The sequence below is a fragment of the Danio rerio genome, chromosome 11 (assembly GCF_049306965.1).
Source record: "Danio rerio strain Tuebingen ecotype United States chromosome 11, GRCz12tu, whole genome shotgun sequence".
NCBI classification, from domain to species: Eukaryota; Metazoa; Chordata; class Actinopteri; order Cypriniformes; family Danionidae; genus Danio; species Danio rerio.
The window spans coordinates 2,592,207-2,616,774 of NC_133186.1; the positions used below are offsets into that span (position 1 = coordinate 2,592,207).

The following is a 24,568-nucleotide window of genomic DNA, read 5'->3' on the forward strand; positions in this document are numbered from 1 at the left end:
AAAACATGTATGGAATGAAATGTATTAATTGTAAAAGAAACGGAAGGAAGCCATCTATAAAAGCCTGTTTCCACCATAAAACAAATAAAAAAGGGTTAGTGTGAATTTCTTTTCATTAAATCTTTATTCTTTTATTTTGAAATTATGTGAACACAAAAAATATGACAATCAGCATATAATAGTGAGCATTAGAAATACATGTAATAACCAAATGAACGGAGGTTATTAAATAATAATATAATAATAGTGCCAACAGCATCAATGATAGTGAAAATAAGTAGGATAAACTAAAATATAAATGACAGTACACTTAATATTCTAAGAGATATACTAAAACAAAAGATATTTGTTTAAACTCTGTTTTTCTATCATTTAAACCTGTCTATAGTGTAAACTAACATCGCATTAATTAATTATCTTCAACAGAAACGTCTTATTTTGCCATAGCAAAAAGATCTAAAAATGTGTTTGTTTTGTAAACATTTAAACTTAGACCACATTATTCAATTATCTTCAACAGAAAGGCTTCTTTTGGGATAGGAAAATGTCTAAAAAGCTAGCCTTTTTTTCTATCATTTAAACCTGTGATTGAAACTTACACCACTTTAATCAATTACCATACCTTTTTTGTTGTCGTTGCAAACATTAAAACGTAAAACCCAATTGTCTTCAACAGAAATGTCTTCCTTTGGTATAGCAAAAAATCTCAAAATCCTTTTATTTTTACAACATTTAAACCCGCTTATGATGTAAACCAAGACCACATTCATGAATTACCTTCAACAAAAATGTCCTCTTGTGTAAACATTGAGTTAGGTACATTAATAAATTATCATCAACAGAAAAGCCATCTTTTGGTATAGCAAAAAATGTTTTTATTTTTCTAACATTTAAACTCAGACCACATTAATCAAATAAATTCTACAGAAATGTCCTCTTCAGGCGTCAAAATGTCTAAAAATCTATTTTTCTAACATTTAAACTTAGATCACAAAAGTCAAATAAATTCTACAGAAATGTCCTCTCTAGGAATCAAAATGTCTAAAAATCTATTTATTTATTTTTTTGTAAACATGTAAACTTGGACCACATTATTCAATTACCAACCTGCAGCACAAAAAATATTCTGAGATATAATACAGTATATAAATGTGTAGTTGTAATTGTTGATAAGACGCATTTTGGATGTTTTCTTTACTTTAGCAATAAAAAGTCATTTATTTTAGTCACAGAAATCATACTAAATGTAAGCAAAATGGATGAACTTTAACGTATCAAATAACTTTTGTGAAAATAAAATATCAAAACTGTGTGCAAGAAAGAAGACTTTATTAAATGTTCTTTGTGGCTTTGCTAATACTCAAGATTGGCATCTGACAGTAAGTGCTTTAATGTATAAAAATGCCATCAGACTTTACTAATTCACAACTGCGATGGAAAAAAACCCTCTAAAAATGCAGACATTCCCATTGCTTTTGCTTGTGAAGACAAGAAAAAATTGTTTATATACACTTTGAGTTTGTTTTTCTTTTTTAAATATTTCCCGAATTATATTTAACAGAGCAGGGAAAAAAGCAGGAAAAAACAAGAAACTAAGATGATAGTTTAACCATAAATACAAAAATACTCACAATTTATTTGCCCTTAAATAGCTCCGAATGTTTAAGAGCTTCATTCTTATATTGAAACACAAAAGAAGATATTTTGAAGAATGTTGAATACCACTGATATCCGCTGCAGGACAAACAAATACAATGGCGGTCAACTGTTTCAAACTAGGTATCGATGCAGCCCGGAGACCTCCAAGTGGGAGGGATTACACTGCAAGTAGGTTGGGGGACCTCCAAGTGGGAGGGACTTACGCCACAAGTAGGTTGGGTTTAGGTGGTGTAGGTGGAGTAAACATTAGACATTCATAAAGTACAATATTGGACTCAATGTCACGTACAAGACATTAAATAAATAAAACTCCAGGTTTGTACAGCCCACTTAGAGCTCAAAGGCCCATCCACTTGGAGTTGGCTCCAACCTCCGTTTATACCGTTCTCAATTGTTTTGGTGTATGGTTTAAAGGACACCTATTACTCCCCTTTTTTACAAGATGTAAAATAAGTCTCTGATGGTTCTAGTGTGTGAAGTTTCAGCTCAAAATACCACACTAATAATGTTTTACAACTCGAATCTGCCTCTTTTAGGCTTTGATCCTAATTGTGGCATTTTGGTGACTGTCGCTTTAAATTCAAATGAGATTGAGCTCTTTTCAGAAGAGGGCGGAGCTACAGATGCGTGTCAGCATAGTGGCAGATTCAAAAACAAGATTAACTTCCTATGCCAGGGGTGTCCAAAATCGGTCCTGGTGGGCCGGTGTCCTGCACATTTCAGCTCCAACTTGCCTCAACACACCTGCAAGGATGTTTCTAGAAAGCCTAGTAAGAGCTTGATTAGCCAGCCCAGGGGTCCGTTCTTCGTACGTGGATTACTCAGTTAGCTGGATTTGGATATTGACGATTTGACACGATCCAGGATCGTTTCATTCTTCAAAGCTGATCCGAGAGTTGTTGTCATAGCAACAGTTCTGCTAGGTAAAACCTGATCGGGAGCAGGCTCAATTCATATAAACAGGATTAGATCGGCTCAGTTTAAGCAAAGATAATAGATAAAAGTATGTTCCGAATTCTGATTTTCTTACAGTAGTAGTTATATACACTTGGAAAAATGGTACATATTTTTTTAACTATATATATAAAGTTATAGTCATTAATAAAATAAACAGTTATACATATTAATAAAACTTATGCAATCTGCACCCTCGAAATGAAAGTACAAAGACTGCCACGTGGTGGTGCAAAGAGAAAACTTATTGATAAGAACTTTTTAGATCGCTTTAGTACAAATTATGTATAATAGAAATGCACAATATGTGACTTTTTTTAAAGCAATAATTCATTTATGCAGTCATAAACATGTTTTGATAGTTAATATGCCGGTGATTTGATGCTAAACAAAAGTTGCAGACGCCTTTATATCAAAATGCTTTTGTAAACAACCAGTTATTCTTTACACCGATTAAAAAAACGGCTACTATAATAAAGAAAATCTTTTCTAAATGTAGAACTAAATACACTGATTTGCATTGAAATACATGATGATACTCTTGACACATGACAGTGTAAAGCCTGCAGCTCACAACAAATGTTGAAGGTTATCGCGTGTCATATTTAACAAACCGTTTACTGCTAATTTGATGTAATTTTGCTCACATGGATAACTGAATATTAATCAGATGATGTCATTACGCTGCTGTGCCGTCAGCCAATCGTTGCATTGCTGATCATGATTTCGAGGATCGATAGATCTGTCCTTCACAACACAGGCATCGATCTCAGATCAGTTCATCCAGACATTCTAATCTGATTCGTGAACTTGTTTAAAGAACCAAATTAGCGAGAGATCAGTTATCAAGATTAACAGATCCGGGATCTGCCAAATAATCTTAGATCATTTAAGCGAGGTACGCAGAACAGACCCCAGGTGTGTCTGATTGGGGTTGGAGATCAAATCTGCAGGACACCGGCCTTCCAGAACCGAGTTTGGACACCCCTGTCCTATGCTAATGAGGCAGAGATGATCACTAGTGGGTGGGGCTTTCCCCTTTAGTACAAAGGGAGAATGTCAATAAAAGTGTTTCTGCAGACCATTTCTATAATAAACCATTAGAAGCTAGTTACATTCACATATTTTTGCTGCACAACTGTTTTGAAACCCCTTATAAAAGTGATTTTTTGTATAACAGGTCCCCTTTAATGGTTAACATTTTTCAAAATATCTCCTTTTTTTGTTAGACAGAAGAAACCATCTCAAACATCAATAGATGATGACAGAAATGTAATTTTTGTGTGAACGAGCCCTTTAAAGACTAGTAATCTGGTCAGATTCATGAAATGTGAGGATACAAAAACAAAGACAAACTAATAAGAACTCTTAATAAATATCCTGCAAGACGTTTTCTAAACTAAACACTAAGTGCACTCAAATGTGTTTTAAATATAAAAGTACGCCATTGGAGAGACTCGAGAAGAGATCTCGCTTCAGCTGTAGAAAGTCAGCTTTAATTGATGACGATGAACAGTTGTGATGGAGAAGCCATTGATACAGCTGAACAGGTCAACAGTAACCCATGGGGTCCAGTACATTACATAGGCTCCGCTTCCTCACACATTATTCTCCATGGGTGAAGCTGCGGACTCGTGTTAGAGCTCATCATGATGGATGTTCAGCGCGTGGTCACAGAGATCTGTGGGAATACACAATAATGATGTGAAAAATGTTTAGGCCATACACTTCTAGAGAAAATATTCTACACACTATCATGCATTGTTTTGTGAACTGAAATGTGGTCATACAGTTTTCAAAATATTTAACAAGCACGCTTGGGATTAATGGATGAAAAAGAGAAATGAAAACTTACTTTACAGATAAAATTTTTATCACACTAACTGTACCCAAAAAAAAAAAAAAAAAAACTAATACTAATACTACTAATACTTCCCTTCTTAGACTTTACAGACCTGAAACTTGCCTATAGCACTTATTCATTGTTGCTCTTAGTTGTGTAAATTGCTTCCTTGTCCTCATTTGTAAGTCGCTTTGGATAAAAGCGTCTGTTAAATGACTAAATGTAAATGTAAATTTCCAAAGTACTTGTGGCCAATGCCAATGCCACTGATGATAATATTGGTCGAAATGTTCACCACCATGGATGTGCATAACATCATTTATAGTTATATAAATTATATATATATTAAGGGTGTCATGATCCTCCAAATCCTCGATTCGATTACATTTTCGATTCTAAAGTCACGGTTTGATTCGATTTTCGATTTAAAAAAGAAAAATTTAACAAAATCATAAACAAATCATACAGTAAATGAATATAGATAAGTTACAGACATAATTACTACCTATCAAATCACTTTTTCCACGGGACTCGTGATTAGGCAGAGTGATCTGTGTCATTATAATGGCGTCTGTAAAAAAAGGTGCACAACCACGCAACAGTACCTGAGGTGTTCGCTAAAATTACCAAGTAAAAGATTGAAAGTAAAGAGTGTGAAAGTAAAAGATTGAAGCTGACTGCCTGGACCCGCTGACTGCCTGGACCGCGGGATCCCAAGAAAGTAACAGGACAATAAAACTTAAATATGAAAATATATGCAAACAATTTAAGCTGTCCTCTTAAATTTACCTAACAATTTAAACAATTTACCTGTCCTCTTACTGCAGAGCTTGTCTTTTACATTGTCCGTCTCATGAGCAAAGAATTCAATAAGTTCATCCTCATGCTGCTCCACGATTGTTTCACACTGGGAAAAACACACACACACACACACACACACACACATATAAATATAAGAACGATTATTTATAAAAATGTATGCATTCAATAAATTTTACCAAGCAATCCTGGAAGGACTGATAAATGAGAAAAACAATCTGAAAATAAAAAGCAATCAACTAAACAGCAAAAAAAGGTATATATACGCTTGCATGACCGCACAATTTCCAAGCTTTTTTTGTGTGTTATTCAGTTAATGACTCTTTATTTTCACATTGATTTTCTTATTTTTCAATATATTTTTTTGGTCTTTGTCCACTAAAGTTGTGTTCATTTTATTTGGCTCAAATCTAATCCCATAAATATGTACATTACAAATGGGGTCTTACAGCAAACTTTAAGCTGGAGCTGACTCTGGAGTCAAACGCCACATCAGAGAGGTCCATTGCCGTGCCGTCCCGGGACGTGTGTCTCACGTATGTCTTCCGGTCAGTAACAGGATCGACGCGTTCACCGTAATCATTCATCTTCTCACAAACCTCTTCCATCAGCTCGAGTAGATGACCCTCTGAGCGAGAGTATGGGACCTGAAGATGTAAAGCAAACATGTGAAGATGAAATCTGTAAATTGAAAGAAAAATAAATAAATAAAATAGGAAAGCACCAATGCATCAGTTGCAGATATTTGATTAATTTAACTTTATTGACTTTTCTTAAGCATAAAAATACAGTAATTCGTTTGGTGTTAAAGGTGCCATATGCAAGTATTGACTCTTCTAAAGTAAAAAAATGCGATCATATTTTTGCAGATATTTAAAAACATGCTAAGTGAACATACTTGTTTATCTGAAAAATGTTGCTAAAGTCAGATATTCTTCTTTGAAAATGTTTGAATGTTTGTCTTTGTTTTGGTCTCTATAACCAGCCCACTGCCAGTTTACCCAGTCATATTTCAGCATCTCATGTTGATATGTTGAAAAACACAGCATATTCAATTTGATATTAAAATATTTTGAACAATAAAAGATACCGATATTAAAATATTTTGAACAATAGAAGAAACCGATATTAAAATATTTTGAACAATAGAAGAAACCGATATTAAAATATTTTGAACAATAGAAGAAACCGATATTAAAATATTTTGAAAAATAAAAGAAAGATATTAAAATATTTAAAATAATAAAAGAAACCAATAATACAAGTATTTTGAATAATAAAAGAAACCGATATTAAAACGTTTTGAACAATAAAAGAAACCGATACTATAATATTTTGAATAATAAAAGTAACCGATATTACAAATATTTTGGACTATAAAAGAAACCGATAATAAATTATTTGGACAATAAAAGACACCAATATTAAAATGTTTTGAACAACAACAAAAAAAAAAAAGATATTAAAATATTTTGAATAATAAAAGAAACCAATATTAAAATATTTTGAACAACAAAAGAAACCAATATTAAAATATTTTGAACAATAAAAGAAAACGATATTAAAATGTTTTGAACAACAAAAAAAAGATATTAAAATATTTTAAATAATAAAAGAAACCAATGTTAAAATATTTTGAACAACAAAAGAAACCAATATTAAAATATTTTGAACAACAAAAGAAACCAATATTAAAATATTTTGAACAATAAAAGAAACCGATATATATATTATGAATAACAAAAGAAACCAATATTAAAATCTTTTGAACAATAAACAAAACTGAGATTAAAACATTTTGAACAATAAAAGAAAACAATATTAAAACATTTTGAACAATAAAACAAACTGATATTTAAAATATTTTGAACAATAAAAGAAAACAATATTAAAACATTTTGAACAATAAAACAAACTGATATTTAAAATATTTTGAACAATAAAAGAAAACAATATTAAAACATTTTGAACAATAAAACAAACTGATTTTTAAAATATTTTGAACAATAAAAGAAACCGATTTAAAATATATTAAATAATAAAAGAAATCGATATTAAAAATATTTTGGACATTAAAAGAAACCATCTGCACTTTAGAGTCCAGATTTTTCTAAAGCAGCAAAATTCATAACTTGCAACAACAGCACTGGCTTTTTAAATGAAGTTTATTAAATAAATACGGTATATTATATTTCAATTAAAAGTTTAATTTAATTTAAAAGTTTAAAGTAAATAGATCTATATTCAGTAAAACTAAACTAATAATTAATTTTTTTAAACTATAGTACTGTTTGCAACTGACCAATATCGGTGAATATCGGTATCAGTAACAGAGGATTTTTTTTTTTTTAAATTGGTATCGGTTAAAAAAAATCCTATGGTTGCATGTCTAAAAACATGCAATTAGAGTAAACACAAAATAACAATCCATCACCTCTCGTACTGACTGACTGCCATCAGGATTGATCCTAAATGATCCAGTCTGGATTGTTTTCTTGGGATCGATTTGCGATATTTCCCACTCCATTTCATCAACTAACGCCCTGCATGCTGGAAAACAACAACAACAAAAAATGCAGAATACATTATATTAATTAAGTATTATATTAATCAAGGTTCCATTAGTAAAAACAAAACATTTATAAAAGTATTTACTCATCTTTGCTGTTATCGGTTAATGAAAATACTCATTAATAATTATATTTCTTGTTATAGTAATTACTAATGTCTAACTCCAGATTATTAATGTATCAATAAATGTTGAACTATCATTATTTTTATTTTCTAAACTTTATTATTATTTATTTTTAAACTTTTATTATGTTTTAAAGGGGACCTATCATGCCCCTGTATACGAGATTTTAAAAAGTCTGATGTCCCTAGAGTGAGTATGTGATATTTCAGCTCACACAAGTAATGTTTCATAACTCTTTGAAACTGACCCTTTTAGCCAAATTGTGCCATTTTGGTGACTGTTGCTTTAAATTCAAATGAGATTGTGCTCCTTACAAAAGAGGGAGGAGCTAAAAATGCCTATGCATCATGATGTTATCTCTGTCAAAACTAAAAATGTTAAATTAAGCTGCAGTCATACTAGAGTTGGAGCATGCGAAATTCTGTCATACGGCGCTGCGAAAAGGGGCGGGATTAAACAAGATGATTAAACGTTTTAAAAAAGTGAGTGATTGGTTGATATTCAAAATTTCTGTCCAGTGAGGTCATGTTTTGATCCTCGATTGGTCTCACGCAGTCAAGTGATGCGATTTCCCAGGTCAGAGTTCACTAAGCTTGAACTTTGTAACACAGTGAACTGCGAAACATGACGTACGAACTTGCGTTTCCAGTCTAACGCATTCGTGTGCGTATGAATGGAAGTCTTTGGGAAGTAAAGCCCAGTGTGACCGCAGCTTAAGTCTAAGTTAAACTCTAATGACGAACGGCTGCTTCTCACTCAGGGCTGTCTATGCTAATAAGGGAGAGATCGTCACTAATGGGCGGGGCTTTTCCCCTCTGACACATACAAGAGGAGAATGTCAATCAATGTTTTTCTGCAGACTGTTTTTATCAAGTCTGATTATAAAAATTGAATTAATCAATTCTAACATTAGAAGCTGGTTATATTCACATTCTATTGCCACAACATTTTGTTTAAATCCCATATAAAAAGTGATTTTTGCATAATAGGTGCTCTTTAATGTCTAAAAACGACAGTATGTTACACTTTTATGCATGAAAACCTCCAACTTTAAGTAGTTTGAGGAAGTATTTATGAAATTATGAACAGATCATAATGGCGAATGGTCCTGCAAAACATATACAATCTATTTATATAAAATATATCATTTAAGTCATGCAGAAAAAGGATTAAAATTGCACAAATACCTCCACATTTGACGTCTTGACCCTGTCTGGCGCCTTGGACAAATGATAGGTGCACAGACAAAAGTGCACAGAAGATAATAATATGATACTGCTTTTCCATAACCACCTACAAAACACATATTTATGAAAATGCACAATAATATATGACGATAATGAGGAACAACCGCAACATGAGACTGCTGTGGTAAAACTCTGAATGAATGGGTTATATTTATCAAACTCCATCGAGCAATAAATGCGGTGTGTCGATGTAAACACTGAGTTCAGTTCACGCAATTTGTGAAAAAATATAACAAACCTTTTGCTTTAAATTCGCCGCACACACACGCGCTGGTGAACTGATGACGTGCACACCGGGCTGACTGCTGATCTGGGATCTGCCACAAGCTTTTCTTGTTCTTCTTCACTACTATTGGCTGCTGTGTATTGCTTTACTGCCGCCAACCGAACTGGAGCGTCCAAAAGAAACACAAATATATAAGTTTACAGCGTGTTTATACCTTTTATCCAGTCATTGGTTTATACACTGTATACAATGCTGGGTTCCACACTATTACTTCATGTTGTCGCAACACAAATCAATTAAGCTAATTTTACAAATTGAAATGGACTGAACATAAAACAATTAAGTTGTCTAAAATAACTGTTGTTTCAGCTCATTATAAAAAAGTAGTTTGATCAAACTTTCATTGATTCAATCATTTTTATTTTTCGGTTTAGTCCCTTTATTAAACTTGGGTCTACTGAAAAACCAGCTTAAACCAGCCTAGGCTGGTTGGCTGGTTTTAGAGGGGTTTTGTCCATTTCCACCCTAAAGAAAAATCCAGCTTAAACCAGCCTAGGCTAGTTGGCTGGTTTTAGCTGGTCGGCCAGCCTGGTTTTAGAGGGGTTTTGGCCATTTCCAGGCTGGTTTCCAGCCATTTCCAGCCTGGTCTTAGCTGGTCAGGCTGGGAGATGACCAGCTAAAACCAGCTTGACCAGCCTAGCCAGGCTGGGAGTCCAGCCAAAACCAGCTATGTCCAGCTTAAACCAGGCTGGTCAAGCTGGTTTTAGCTGGATTTATCTGGTCATTTTCCAGCCTGACCAGCTAAGACCAGGCTAGAAATGGCTGGAAACCAGCCTGTAAATGGCCAAAACCCTTCTAAAACCAGGCTGGTCAACCAGCTAAAACCAGCCAACCAGCCTAGGCTGGTTTAAGCTAGATTTTTCAGCAGGGCAGGCTGGTTTCCAGCCATTTCCAGCCTGGTCTTAGCTGGTCAGGCTCAGAGATGACCAGCTAAAACCACCTTGACCAGCCTAGCCAGGCTGTGAGCCCAGTCAAAACCAGACATGTCCAACTTAAACCAGGCTGGTCAAGCTGGTTTTAGCTGGTTTAGGCTGGGGATTTTCCAGCCTGACCAGCTAAGACCAGGCTGGAAATGGCTGGAAACCAGCCTGGAAGTAGCCAGAACCTCTCTAAAACCAGCCTAGTTGACCAGCTAAAACCAGCCAACCAGCTTGGGCTGGTTTAAGCTGTTTTTTTCAGTAGGCTAGTGGAATGAACAGCCAACTTATCCAGCATAAGTTCTACACAGCGGATGCCCTTCCAGCAGTAACACAGCACTGGGAAACACCCATTCCCTCTTATTCACACACATGCAGTATGGACAATTTAGCTGACTCAATTCCCCTATAGGGCATGTGTTTGGACTGTGGGGGAAACCGGAGCACCTGGAGGAAACCCACGCCAACAACCTGATGAATAAAGGGAGCAGTTAGAAAAGAAAATAGATGAATGAATGAACATAAAACAATTAAGTTGGCTAAAAAAACCTCAAGAATTGTGTTGTTTCAGCTTATTTGAAGTACATTTTGAACAAACAGCTAAAAGAAATGAGTGTACACTGTGAAAAATTCTGGGTTCAATAAACAATTTGTGTTGGGACAATATGAAAAAAATATGTTAGCTTATTAGTTTTTGCAAATTTGAGCTGATTGAACATAAAATAATTGAGTTGTCACAGAAAACCCTTAAGAATTGTGTTTTGTCAGCTCATTTTAAATACTTGAACAAATAGCAAACATGTTTTTTTAAGTGTACTAATAACACTCAGATAATAATAAGGGTATATTTGCACTTTTTTTGCTGCTTATCTGATTGGTCATTAATTTGTAAGTAGTCTATTTTCAAAATATAGCCTTAGTATTATATCAATTTTTTTGTTATTTATTTGCAAAATATACAGTAAATATCAAAAGGTCATAAATGGTTAAAAACGTTTTGTAAAGAAAAGTCAGTGTATAATATATATATTTTAGTTTTTAATTTTTATGCCAAAATTGTACAAAAACTCAACAATTCTTATGTTGCATGAAGATGTTTTTGTAAAAGTCCTGCAGTAAATATATCACAACTTAGTTTTTTTAGTAATATGCATTGCTAAAAACTTAAATTTAGACAGCTTATTCTTAATAAATTAACACTCAGATTTCAGATTTTTAAATAGTTGTTTATACACAGTATCTAAATATTGTCATATTCTAAAAATGTAGCCTATAGTTTAGCAGAACGCTAATTTGTTTAGATTTTATGTGATGTAAGAATCTCAATGCTTTAGACTTTCTGTTCATCATAGTTTCCTGAAAGAAATGTATAATTATTCATTCATTTTCTTGTCGGCTTAGTACCTTTATTAATCCAGGGTTGCCACAGAGGAAAGAACCGCCAACTTATCCAGCACATTTTTACGCAGCGGATGCCCTTCCAGCCGCAACCCATCTCTGGGAAACACCCACACAAACATGTCTTTGGACTGTGGGGAAACCGGAGCACCCAGAGGAAACCCACGCGAACGCAGGGAGCACATGCAAACTCCACACAGAAACGCCAACTGAGCCGAGGATCGAACCAGTGATCTTCTTGCTGTGAGGCGACAGCACTACCTACTGCGCCACTGCTGCGCCCAATTTTATTTTAACAAAAAAAACAAACAAACAAATAAAAAGCAAGAACCGGTAAGCAGAATTTAAAATACAACAATAATAATAATAAAATTCAATTTAAAACAACTACAAAGTGTGCCGTTTTTGTACTGTTGCTCACTTTTTTCCCCCTTCTTTGCTCACTTTTTTCGCAATAACAGCAGGCTATAACAACAGATATAAATACAAAAACTGATAGAAGTATATGGTACAAGCAATACATATATTACTTTTTGCAACAAGAGAAATGTAACAATTTTAAAATAAAATTAAAAAGGTAAAGCAAAAGAAAGACAAAGAGAGAGGAAAAAGTAAAAATGAATACATACAACAAAAAATAAAATAAAAGCACATGACAAAAATAAAACAAATTAATGCTGAAAATTAAATAAAGTACATGTTTTATACGTTTAAATAAAACACTTTCTTGTTGTGAAAGTCTGTGATGGTTTTTAAATAAAGTTCCAATTCAAGTTTAAAAAAAATTGGCTTACATTGAGTACATTTGCATTTTTGTATATATATATATATATATATATATATATATATATATATATATATATATATATATATATATATATATATATATATATATATATATACACATACACAAAAATGTATATATATATATTATTTATTTCCAATAAATAAAATGAGGTTTATGCAAAAAATTGAATTAAGGAATTGTTTTTCTTTATTATAAAACCCCAAAACAACATGTCTATAGCTTAAAGCAGTGGTTCTCAATCTGTGGTACGTGGGCTTCCTTCTAGTGGTACACGGAGGAATCAAATATGTCATTTGTACATGTGATGACATCCAGCCTATTTTTATGAGGTCCAATAAGCAACATCTCCAGGTTTTCAAGAATAGGCTACTATATGTTAATACTTTACATTTAAGTACAGGAGCTTATCATTTGTAACCTTTTAAAAACACATTTCAATTTAAACATTGATGTTTTATTTTGATTCTTTGATTTACAGTACATATAGGCAGTGTTATGGTCAAACTATTTATTTTAATGTTTAAAGTGGCTGATAATAATACATTTTCTTAATAATAGGAATTAATCTGGCATGTTTTAAAACTGGACAGAGCTTAAGCTTTTTTACTGGTCCTACTATACTACTGTATTTCAATATTGCATGGTGGTACTTAAGTACATTTGTTTGAGAGAGATTGAGAGATTGTTGGAGAGACATTTGTTTCTGAGGTGGTACTTGGTGAAAAAAGTTTGAGATCCACTGGCTTCACCACAAACCTTTTGGACAATTAGAGAATTCACATCAGACCAGAAAGATTTAACAAAAGGACATTCCTAAACAAGTGAGCGATAGATTCAGAAGAAGTCTCACATAAAGAGCGAGACATGTTAATGTCATTTTTGAATTGGTTGCTCGTGCTCACTTGAGCTGACCCGGGAGAAGAAAAGGCGGTTCCTGGACGAGTTCCTGTTGTGATTTCCTGTCACTGTTCAACTGTTTTGTAACTAACGTTAAAAAGTTTATACGGATGTTTTCCCCACCACAGGTTCATCAGACTGACAGACTCTTCAACTGTATGTATTTGTTCACAGGATGTTAGTTTCTTATGTAGGTTATTTCGACGAACTGCTGTTCCTCTTCACACTTTCATTCTGTATTACCGCAACAACAATAATAATAACGTACGCATAAACTTGACAATTAAATAGATGGAGAAAGCAACGTTTGTAAGTATTGATGATGTCTTGTCATATAACGTTATCCCTTACGAAAATTAACCATGTGTTTTTCATCGTAAAATTGTAGTAAACACCGTCTTACATTTGTAGAACTACGTTACATTTGTCTAACGTTACTGTTTTATTATGGTACTACTTCCATTTATATAATTAACGTTAGCTTTAAAATTAGTTTATAACTAGTTTCAAAATTGTAGTACTTTCATTTGTATAACTACAGTTTTACTACAATGGTAAACACTATGGTTAGATTAATATGGTTAATCGACTATGGTAGGTCAAAATTAGTTTAACCATAGTTCTACCATAATTTAGGAACAACAGTGTTATTACAAATGAGGACAATGAGCCACAAAAATAAACAAAACAGGTTACTAGGCCTACATTTTTAGTCTTAATAAACTATGGTTAATTATGGTAATTGGATTTGTTTTTGTTTGTTCATGGCGCTGAGGTTGTGGTTGTGGTTGAGAATTATAATTTGTTCTGGTGGTGATACAAACAAACAGTACAGTATACAGTATAGCGAAATGTGTGCTTTCAGTTTGAGCTCTTGTGGTTTCCATCTGTTGCCTGAAGTGTTTCATTGTGAGTTCTGAAATAAATCAATTCTCAATTTAACTCAGGTTGACTTGCATTGCGCTTTTTCACAATTATGATCACTAGGTCTGTCACAATATGACTTGTCGCACAACACATGGACATGACTTCTGTCATTTTTGCTGATGCATTATATTCTATATATTCCAGTAACATTTAGCTGATTGTGCAACATCTCTATGTCTATTGGAGGTGTCAGTATGGTTAAAAAGACTGTAGTATTTACTATAAAGTACTATAGTATATACTCATGTGTGTGTCTCACAGCTGAAAACAGATCTGCAAGCAGATATCGCAGCCTCTGTTACATTTTACCTTGCACTTTTTTGTTAACGTTTATTATTATTTATTTAGGATATGAGTTTTCACATTATGATTCCAATGCCTCATTGTTAAATTGACTGTAATTCAAGATTCTTAGGAATGAAATATGATGTGTTTTTGGAGGAGTGTACTTGCATTGTGATATTATATTGTCATTCTGACATTAAGAGGCATATCATAGTTCTAAAATGACACTAATATCTTTTATCGCAATATATTTGGTGCTATATATCGTACAACAAAAAATAGATATTGTGACAGGCCTGATTATCGTTCCGAAAAATGCACAGCATTGCATTACGGTCAAAATCAGACAAGTTAGAGAGTTGGCTATATACAGTTGAGGTCAGAATTATTAGCCCCCCTTTAAATATGTTTTTCTTTTTTAAATATTTCTCAAATGATGTTTACAGAGCAAGAAAATTTTCACAAAATGTCTGATAATATTTTTTTCTTCTGAAGAAAGGCTTATTTGTTTTATTTCGGCCAGAATAAAAGCAGTTTTTAATTTTTGTAAAACCATTTTAAGGACAAAATTATTAGCTCCTTTAAGCATTATATTTTTGATAGTCTACAGAACAAACCATCATTATACAGTGACTTGCCTTATTACCCCAACCTGCCTAGTTAACCTAATTACCCTAGTGAAGCCTTTAATTGTCACTTTAAGCTGTATAGAAGTGTCTTGAAGAATATCTAGTCAAATATTATTTACTGTCATCATGACAAAGATAAAATAAATCAGTTATTAGAAATAAAAAACTATTATGATTAGAAATGTGCTGAATAAATCTTCTCTATGCTAAACAGAAATTGGGGACAAAACAAACAGCGGGGCTAATAATTCTGACTTCAACTGTATAAACATAATTAACCTGCAGTATGTGTATATATATATATATATATATATATATATATATATATATATATATATATATATATATATTTTTTTTTTTTTTTTTATATATAGTATATAGTGTGCTACCAAAAGAAATAAATTTGGCAAACAATTATACATTCAAGGAAGTGTATTTGTGTATTAAGTGTTTGTTGTCCTCTCAGTTCTCGAATGGTTGGCATCTATACCATAAAGTCCTCGTAGTGTTTAAATCTTGATGGTGTGTATTTTTTATGTCAAGAGAACAAATACACTACCTGACAAAAGTCCTGTTGTCCATCCCAGTTGTAAAAGCAACAAATAATAACGTGATTTCAAGGCAGAAGGTGGATTTTCCTGATGGATCATCTGTTGAACTGCATCCCAATCATCACAAATACTGCAGAAGACCTACTAGAACCAACATGGAGCCACGATTCTCAAAGAAATCAGTCAAGTTTGGTGAAGGAGAAATCATGGTTTGGGGTCACATTCAGTATGGAGAGATCTGCAGAGTGGATGATCAACATCAACAGCCTGAGGTATCAAGACATTTGTGCTGCCCATTACATTACAAACCACAGGAGAGGGACAATTCTCCAGCAGGATAGCGCTCCTGCTCATACTTCAGCCTCTACATCAAAGCTCCTGAAAGCAAAGGAGGTCAATGTGCTTCAGGATTGGCCAGACCAGTCACCAGACATGAACATTATTGAGCATGTCTGGTGTAAGATGAAGGAAGAGGTGTTGAAGATATATATAATGAATCTTGATGAACTCCTGCAGGAACGCTTTCTTTGCCATTCCAGATGACTTCATTAATCAGTGATTTGAGTCAGAGATGTATGGATGCAGTCCTCCAAGCTCATGATGGAGTCAGACACAATATTCATTCTGTCTCCACTGCAGCAGGACTTTATATTCTATACTGGACATTATTTCTGTTCAGTGATGAGACTTTTGTCTAAGCAGAGTCAGATCTTACTGTCCTCATGAAATCATTAAAAATCAAGGCATGATCATATTTTATTGTGGTAAAATAAGCGTAATCTAGAGGCCTTTGCCTTTCATATCAGCCCATTCTGACACCAAATGATCAACTAGAAGTCAACTTATTATTTGTTGCTCCTGAACCTTGGATAGTCAACAAGACTTTTGTCAGGTAGTGTAGTTAGTTGTTAGGATTTTGACACATCAAATTATAAACAGATTAGCCATGTACGATCTCATGTACATTTCTTAATTAATAGGATTTCTTAATCCAGACTCATCATTGCAGGCCTAGATTGGAGTGTTTTTATTAAATGTATTTTTGTAGTCACTGTATATTTACAGGAATATTACTGAATGTCTCTCTATTTTTTCCTATTTGCACAGAAGTCATTGACCTAAAATCTTCAAGCTCAAAGACTTTAAGATGGAGGAGGCGTATGCAGCGCTCTATCAGGAGTTTGTGCGTCTCCAGTCCATCTGCTTAAAACAAGCTGCAATGCTACAGCATCTCTCCGAAGCTCTACAGCGACAGCAAGGTCAGAAATACACAAAAATGTGACAAAGTTAGGACGCCCTATAAAATTCACATTTTTCCAAATCAGGGCATAAAAAATGATGTGAAGTCTGTTTTATAAAATGAACATAGAAACCTTCTTTAAAGTGAACGTACACTAGAATAGATTACTTTATTAATGATTATGGCACATATGGTGGTTCAGTTAAGTCAAAATGTAAGTGAGATATGTCTACTTGTTTTTTACAGCTGCGCACATTCACTGGGTTGAGTTTGTTTATTACAGATCACAACTTTTATGTGGGAATTGGCGTACGCACATTTATTAAGGTAAAAACAGTTTTATATTCGCACATTTGAACTTTCTCCTTATTAATATAATTTTAGAAAAGCTTTCTTTGCAAATTCCTAATAGTGAAATCATATTAGCAGCCAATGACTATTAAAATACAACACTGTTCACAGTCAATTAAATAGAGCCAATGTTGTTTTCAAGTCGTACTTACATGCGTTTTCAGACCGAAATATTTAAAGTAGTGTAATAAACAATATAGGGAACGTGTCAAAAGTAGTCAATGTTCAAAAAACGAACAAATGTGCGAATATAAAACCAGCTTTACCTCAATCCCACATTTCCACCCCTATTTTGTGCGTATGGCTTATTTATAAATGATACCTCAGCAACCATCTTTTGCAGGTCAAAAAATTTGGGAAATAAAACAACATATAGCAATAATATAAATAAGTCAGTCACTGCTATATCTCTATTATATCATCTATATAGATTATATTATTATGTATCACATAAATATTAAATTATTATGTATTGTATACATTCATTCGTTCATTTTCATTCTGCTTAGTCCCCTTAATCATCAGGGGTCGCCACAATGGAATTAACCGCCAACTTACCCAGCATATTTTTTACACTGCGGATGCCCTTCCAGCTGCAACCCAGTACTGAGAAACACCCATACACACTCATTTACACACAAACACTATGGCCAGTTTATTCAATTCCCCTATAGCGCATGTCTTTGGACTGTGGGGGAAACCAGAGCACCTAGAGAAAACTCACGCCAACATGGGGAGAACATGCAAACTCCACACAGAAATGCTGACTAGCCCAGCCAGGGCTCGAACCAGCAAACTTCTTGCTGTGGGGCGACAGTGCTAACCACTCAGCCACCATGTTGCCCAGTATTGTATGCAATATGCTATTATTATGTATTTATGTGTATGTATATATATATATATATATATATATATATATATATATATATATATATATATAATTATATTATATTATTATTATTATTATTATTAATATAATACATAATAATGACTTTATAAATATTACATATACATATACAAATTTTTAGGAATCAATATATTAAAAACATTTGAGGATTTAAGGTGCTGATGATTAATAAAAACATCATCATTGTCTTGTGAAAAGAGTGTATTAGGATCTGAACCATTGGCTGTCCTTTATGGCTTCTCTATCTTGGGTTTATTTTTGTTATAAATATGTGAAATCTCATGTGATTTTGTTCATCCGAGGTTTTATCTTACAAATTTTAAGACCTGCCAAGAACTCAATAGCTATTTTTTTTCATCTCCTGATACGAAAAACCATGAAATTCAATAGGCTGCCCTAGCCTTTTTATATCACTGTATTATCAACAACGTGATGAATGATTATTTTAAATGAGTTGCATGTTCACTTTCAGGTTCGGCCACAGCTTCGGCAAGGAACTTTGTAAACCCGTGCCAGTGCGCAGGAAAAAACACATATCAGCAAACACAGTGCCATGAATCTCAGAGACATCCTGCTGGAGAAAACCTGCTGGAACCTCAGAGTATGAGATTTATCATCTGAAAGCTTTAAAAGAACTTTCCATTTTTTTAAAAAGCTTTGTTTAAGGCTCATTTTACAGCTCCATTATAGTTAAACAGTCGATTTTCACCATTTTTAATCTATTCTGCCAATCTCTGGGTCTGCCGGGAACACTTTTAGCTTAGCTTAGCATAGATCATTGAATCGGATTAGACCATTAGCATCTCAAACAAAAATGACCAAAGAGTTTCGATAATTTTCCCATTTAAAGCTTGACTTTTCTGTAGTTACATTATACACTAAGAATGACAGAAAATAAATAGTTGCTATTTTCTTGGTCAATATGGGTATATACTATACTCTCATTCTGCCATGAGTTATTGTAATGATTTATCATTATTTCAGACTACTAAAAATGTCAATAAAAGACATTTTGTTAAACTTTTCAACAAAGTTGCTATCTTATTTAACAGCCATGCAAGCATTATTTAACATTGCAGCCATGCAAGCTTTAAATTATTAAATTATCCATGAGTTAAATTGTAAATTATCCATTGTTGTTCTTATCTGGCTATTAAAACATTGCAAAATATTCAAGCTAAAACCATTTTATTAATATGTTATTATTTTTTACATATTATTTTTATAATGTTGTACTAATAGAATTTCAAAAATCATTCAGGCATTAAATTGATTCGGGTTTCTTTCATTTAAAGATGTTTACTGAATTTTCAAGCATCATAACAATGAGCTCAACAAACTGTTGCTCCGTCTTTCTTTCTTTCCTATTTCCTATTACTTTCCTATTTTGGAATATAACTTAAAACAGTCCAATAAGGTCACAGCAAACCATTACAAACAAAGGAGTAGGGGTTAGATCAACAAATGTACACAACTAAACAGATCAACATGTAAACTGTACGTGAATTAGATCACTATTTATAAATTATATAAATTATGACTCTTACAAATATATTATTATTATATACGGTGGTTCATTCCACTGACAAATCAGTGACTAAGCTGAATAAAAACAAATGAATGAAGGAATAATATATAAGCACAATGGCCTGATTTCTTTTATTCATTCTTTCATGAAAATTTAGCTTTTTAGTCCGTGAAAGTCAGGGAATTTAATAGTTTAAAGTGGGAACCCAGTTATTCAAAGCCTTCAACACTGATATTGTTTTTAATCATCAAAACCAACTGACATTGCTTCATAGTACTGTCACTGAATTATTTCTGAATTGCTTGACCTCTTTTTTCTCTGCTTGTGTGTTTGTTTTCCAGCTACTAATTATCTGGGTAAGATAGACGAAGGACTAGACAAACTACATCTTAACATGGACGTGCTGGATCAGAAACAGGCCGTCCACGATAAAGCAGTTTTCCACAATCCTGCGCAGATGCCTGCAAGCAGTGCCTGGGATGACCTGAGGAAAGCTGAGGAACAATATTACGATAACCAGACTCTACAAAAACTGCGGGTTTGTACCATATTTGTGTTGAGTTTACTTTTGACCTCTTTGCTTAATCCTCCTAACCATTTCACCTGAAAAATTAAAACATTCATGCACTACAAAAATCAGTTTCTAACTGAGAGGTTTAGTCTTGTTTCTAAACTAAATATCTAAAATTCCCTAAATCAAGAAGCATTTTCCTAATGTGGTGCCATGTACAATGGTATTTGCTAGTTCATCTCTGCACAGGTGTCATTTTCACGTTTTGCACCATGTTGCTTAAATAGTAAATGTATTTGCATTAATTTCTGCACCCGTGGGTGTGCTGATCTGAAAATGAGGTGTGTTAAAGGAACACTCCACCTATTTTTGATCTCATTTTACAAGTCTCCTAGAGTTAAACAGATGACTTGAACCATTTTTGAATACATTCAGCAGATTTCTTGTTCTGGCAGGGTCACTTTTAGCTTAGCTTAGCATAATGAATTGAAACGGATTAGACCATTAGCATTTTATTCACAAAAATGTTTTGATAATTTTCCTATTTAAAGCTCAAGTTTTCTGTGGTTACACTGTGGTATAAAGTAGACGGAAAATTGAAAAATTTATAGGCCAATATTACTAGGAACTATACACTTTTTCTGGCGTAGTAGTCAAGAAACTTTGCTGCTGTAACGTGGCTTGACCAAGCGGAGTGATATTACGCAGAGCATGAGATTCAGCTGTTTTCAAAGGACTCCTTGAAACCACTGAGACATGAGGTGTCTGTTTAACCGTTGCTATTTTGAGGCAACTGAAATAGCCAGCACCATCGACAAACTAAAAGCTGCTCTAAAGTCAACGGCGCAGGGTTTTATTTGATATTTAAAGAGTGTGTTAGTGTTATGCGCATATGCAGGTCTAAAATGTGCATACTCATTGCTTATTACACACACACAGGGATGCACATAGCAGCACACAAATATCTTTACATAAAAAATTTGTGTTCTTGCTGGGTCACTTTTAGCTTAGCTTAGCATAATGAATTGAAACAGATTAGACCATTAGCATTTCATTTAATAAAATAGTTTTCCTGTTTAAAGCTCAATTCTTCTGCAGTTACATTGTGTAATAAAACTTTTTCTACGCCAATATTACTAGGAACTGTACTCTAAGTATGGTGTAGTAGTCAAGAAACTCTGCTGCTGTACCTCGGCTTGACCAAGCAGAGTGATATTACACAGCTGTTTTCAAAGGGCGCCTTGAAACCACAGAGAAATCAACCGAGCTTATTGTTGCTATTTTGAGGCAACTGAAATACTGAAATAGACCATCAACAAACTACAAGCTGCTCTAAAGTCAATGGTGCAGAGTTTTATTTAATATTTAAAGAGTGTGTCAGTGTTATGCGCCTATGTAGGTCCAAAAACGTGCATACATATTGCTTATTACACACACAGGGATGCACACAGCAGCACACAAATATCTTTTCATAAAAAAAAAATCTTGTTCTTGCAGGGTCACTTTTAGCTTAGCTTAGCATAATGAATTGAAACGGATTAGACCATTAGCATTTCATTTAAAAAAAAAGTTTTTATAATTTTCAGTATAACAAATCAGTTATTAGAAATGAGTCATTAAAACTACTATGTTTAGAATTGTGTTGAACAAATCTCTCCGTTAAACAGAAATTAGGTTAAAAAATGCAAGGGGGCTAATAAATCTGACTTCAACTGTATATATTAGTAGCCATTCCTTCTCCAAAACATGCATGCTCATAGCTTAATACATACACTCAGGCATGCACAGCAGCACACAGATATCTTTAAATAAGAAAAAATTAAAGGATTAAGATGTAAAAATATATAAATTATTGTGTTTACAAGTATAAAAACCGCTACCTCCTCCCATTCCTTCTCCAGAACATGCATACTCTTTGCTTATTACACACATAGAGATGCACAGCAGCACACAAACATCTTTAAATAAGAAAAATAAAAGGAATGAGAAGTAAAAAAAAAAAAAAAAAAAAATATATATATATATATATATTAGTGTATATCAATTTTTCTCCCATTCCTTCTCCAAAATGCACAAACTCTTTGCTTATTACACTCTCTGGGATGCACAGCAGCACACATATATCTTTAAATATGAAAAATGAAAGGATTAAGATGTACAAATATACATATTAGTGTGTATATAAATATAAAAAGCACTACCTCCTCCCATTCCTTCTCCAAAATGTGCATACTCATTGCTTATTAAACACACAGGGATGCACAGCAGCACACAAATATCTTTAAATAGGAAAAAATAAAAGGATTAAGATGTACAAATATATAAAAACCGCTTCCTCCTCCCATTCCTTCTTCATCCCAGGACACTTTGGTGGAATCTGGCTCTGTTGAAGCAAGTGTTTTCATATATATTTATGTATGTGTGTGTGTGTGTGTTTGTATGTGTGTGTGTGTGTTTTTTAGAGACCCGGGTCGTCCTCTTTCCTGGACAGTGAGCTGCTCAGTCACGCTGGAGGTCTCATCATGTCTGGAGTGACGCTTCAGTCGCAGGTGTGTGAGTTTTGTCATGCTGTGTTTCCGGGACACACCACCACCCGCGGAGAGTTTCTGCGTCACCTCACAACACACATGAGCTGAAGAAGGGCCCCGCTGAAACACTTCTCTCTGACCAAACACACATACATTACATGATGGAAGAAGAGCGGCTTTTTAATGGATTAATTCTATACATAATATTGACCTTATTCTAAAATGCGGAAGTGCGCCTGTTTTCGCGATTGTCTTAGAACTTCCGTTTCAGTCGCCTATGGGAGAAATGACTAGGAGTAATAAACGGCAAAAAAAGGTCAAACTACTTGCTCTACAAACAAATGTTTGCATGACTATACGGACCAAGTAGAATAATATAACAAGGAAATATCAGTTTGCAACATCACGAGCAGTTTTTAATGTCTAAAAATGAATGGAAGTGAATGAGACCGGAAGTCTCGTGCCAAAAAGATTCAAATGGCTGCACCCGCTCGTCTGCGGAGAATAAGGTCAATATACACACTGACTGTACAGACATATGCTATATAAATTCACATTTTAATTTTAGGTGCGATTAGTCATGATTTATTATGTAATGCTTTAGCTTGCTAGTTTAAACTGTTTCTTCTCTATCATGCTGTAATTATGATGTTATTATGATAATAACTGTAGGCGGGATTCATTTTGATTGCATTCGTGTGGTTTGCTATTGGTGCATCTCATATGATTGACACGTCGATCCCGCCTTCAAACACCAATCAGAGATGTTGTTGAATTTATATGAACAATAAATATACAGCTGAAGTCAAAAGTATTCACCCTCCTGTGATTTTTCTTTTTTCTAATATTTCTCAAATGATGTTTAACAGAGCAGGAAGTACTTCCTACAATATTTTTTCTTCTGGAGAAAGTCTTATTTGTTTTATTTCGGCTAGAATAAAAGCAGTTTTTAATTATTTAAAAAACATTTTAAGGTCAATATTATTAGCCCCCTTAAGCAGCATATATGCCTACTTTTTAAGTTCAGACTTATAATATTGCATTTTAATATTGCATATGATTTGTCAATATGTTAAATTTTAGGTAAACCTTTTTTTAAATATGTACTTAAAAATGGTTATGGGCTTAAAAAAAGCAAATAATTGTATTTCCTAGTGACTTTAAAGGGACAGTTCAACCAAAAATAAACGCATGAATATACACTCACCGGCCCCTTTATTAGGCACACCTGACTAGTACCGGGTTGGACCCACTATTGCCATCAGAACTGCCTTCGTGATATAGATTTAATAAGGTACTGAAAATATTCCTCAGAGATTTTCCTCCATATTGACATGATAGCGTCACACAGTTGCTGCAGATTTGTAGGTTGCGAATCTCCAGTTTCACCACATCCCAAAGATGCTCTATTGGATTGAACTCTGGTGACTGTGGAGGCCATTTGAGTACAGTGAACTCATTGACATGTTCAAGAAACCAGTCTGAGATGATTCACGCTTTATGACATGGTGCGTTATCCTGCTGGAAGTAGCCATCAGAAGATGGAGACACTGTGCTCATAAAGGGATGGACATGGTCAGCAACAATA

At 33.8% G+C, this 24,568-nt stretch overlaps 2 protein-coding genes across 4 annotated transcripts; one reads left to right on the forward strand and one right to left on the reverse strand.

Annotated features, from left to right (window-relative positions):
• Nucleotides 1-3,830: 3,830 nt before the first annotated feature.
• On the reverse strand, nt 3,831-9,500 carry cnpy2 (canopy FGF signaling regulator 2). The gene is given in 6 exon segments (NM_001039826.2): nt 3,831-4,294; nt 5,267-5,363; nt 5,725-5,922; nt 7,710-7,825; nt 9,158-9,263; nt 9,456-9,500. Coding segments are annotated over 5 exon segments (555 nt in total). The 5' UTR covers nt 9,258-9,263; nt 9,456-9,500; the 3' UTR covers nt 3,831-4,250.
• Nucleotides 9,501-13,574: 4,074 nt separating this feature from the next.
• Nucleotides 13,575-23,794, forward strand: zgc:113184. 3 transcript variants are annotated; one of them, XM_068224169.2, is made up of 5 exons: nt 13,575-13,832; nt 17,023-17,174; nt 18,886-19,014; nt 20,283-20,479; nt 22,915-23,794. In XM_068224169.2, exons 2-5 carry the CDS (start codon nt 17,063-17,065, stop codon nt 23,086-23,088), a joined length of 612 nt encoding a protein of 203 aa, XP_068080270.2. In that variant the 5' UTR covers nt 13,575-13,832; nt 17,023-17,062; the 3' UTR covers nt 23,089-23,794. The 3 variants fall into 3 exon arrangements, with proteins under 3 accessions (XP_068080270.2, XP_005172834.2, NP_001018552.1); XM_005172777.6 differs by having other exon boundaries at nt 13,575-13,679; nt 17,026-17,174; NM_001020716.1 differs by having other exon boundaries at nt 13,578-13,679; nt 22,915-23,791.
• Nucleotides 23,795-24,568: the final 774 nt, after the last annotated feature.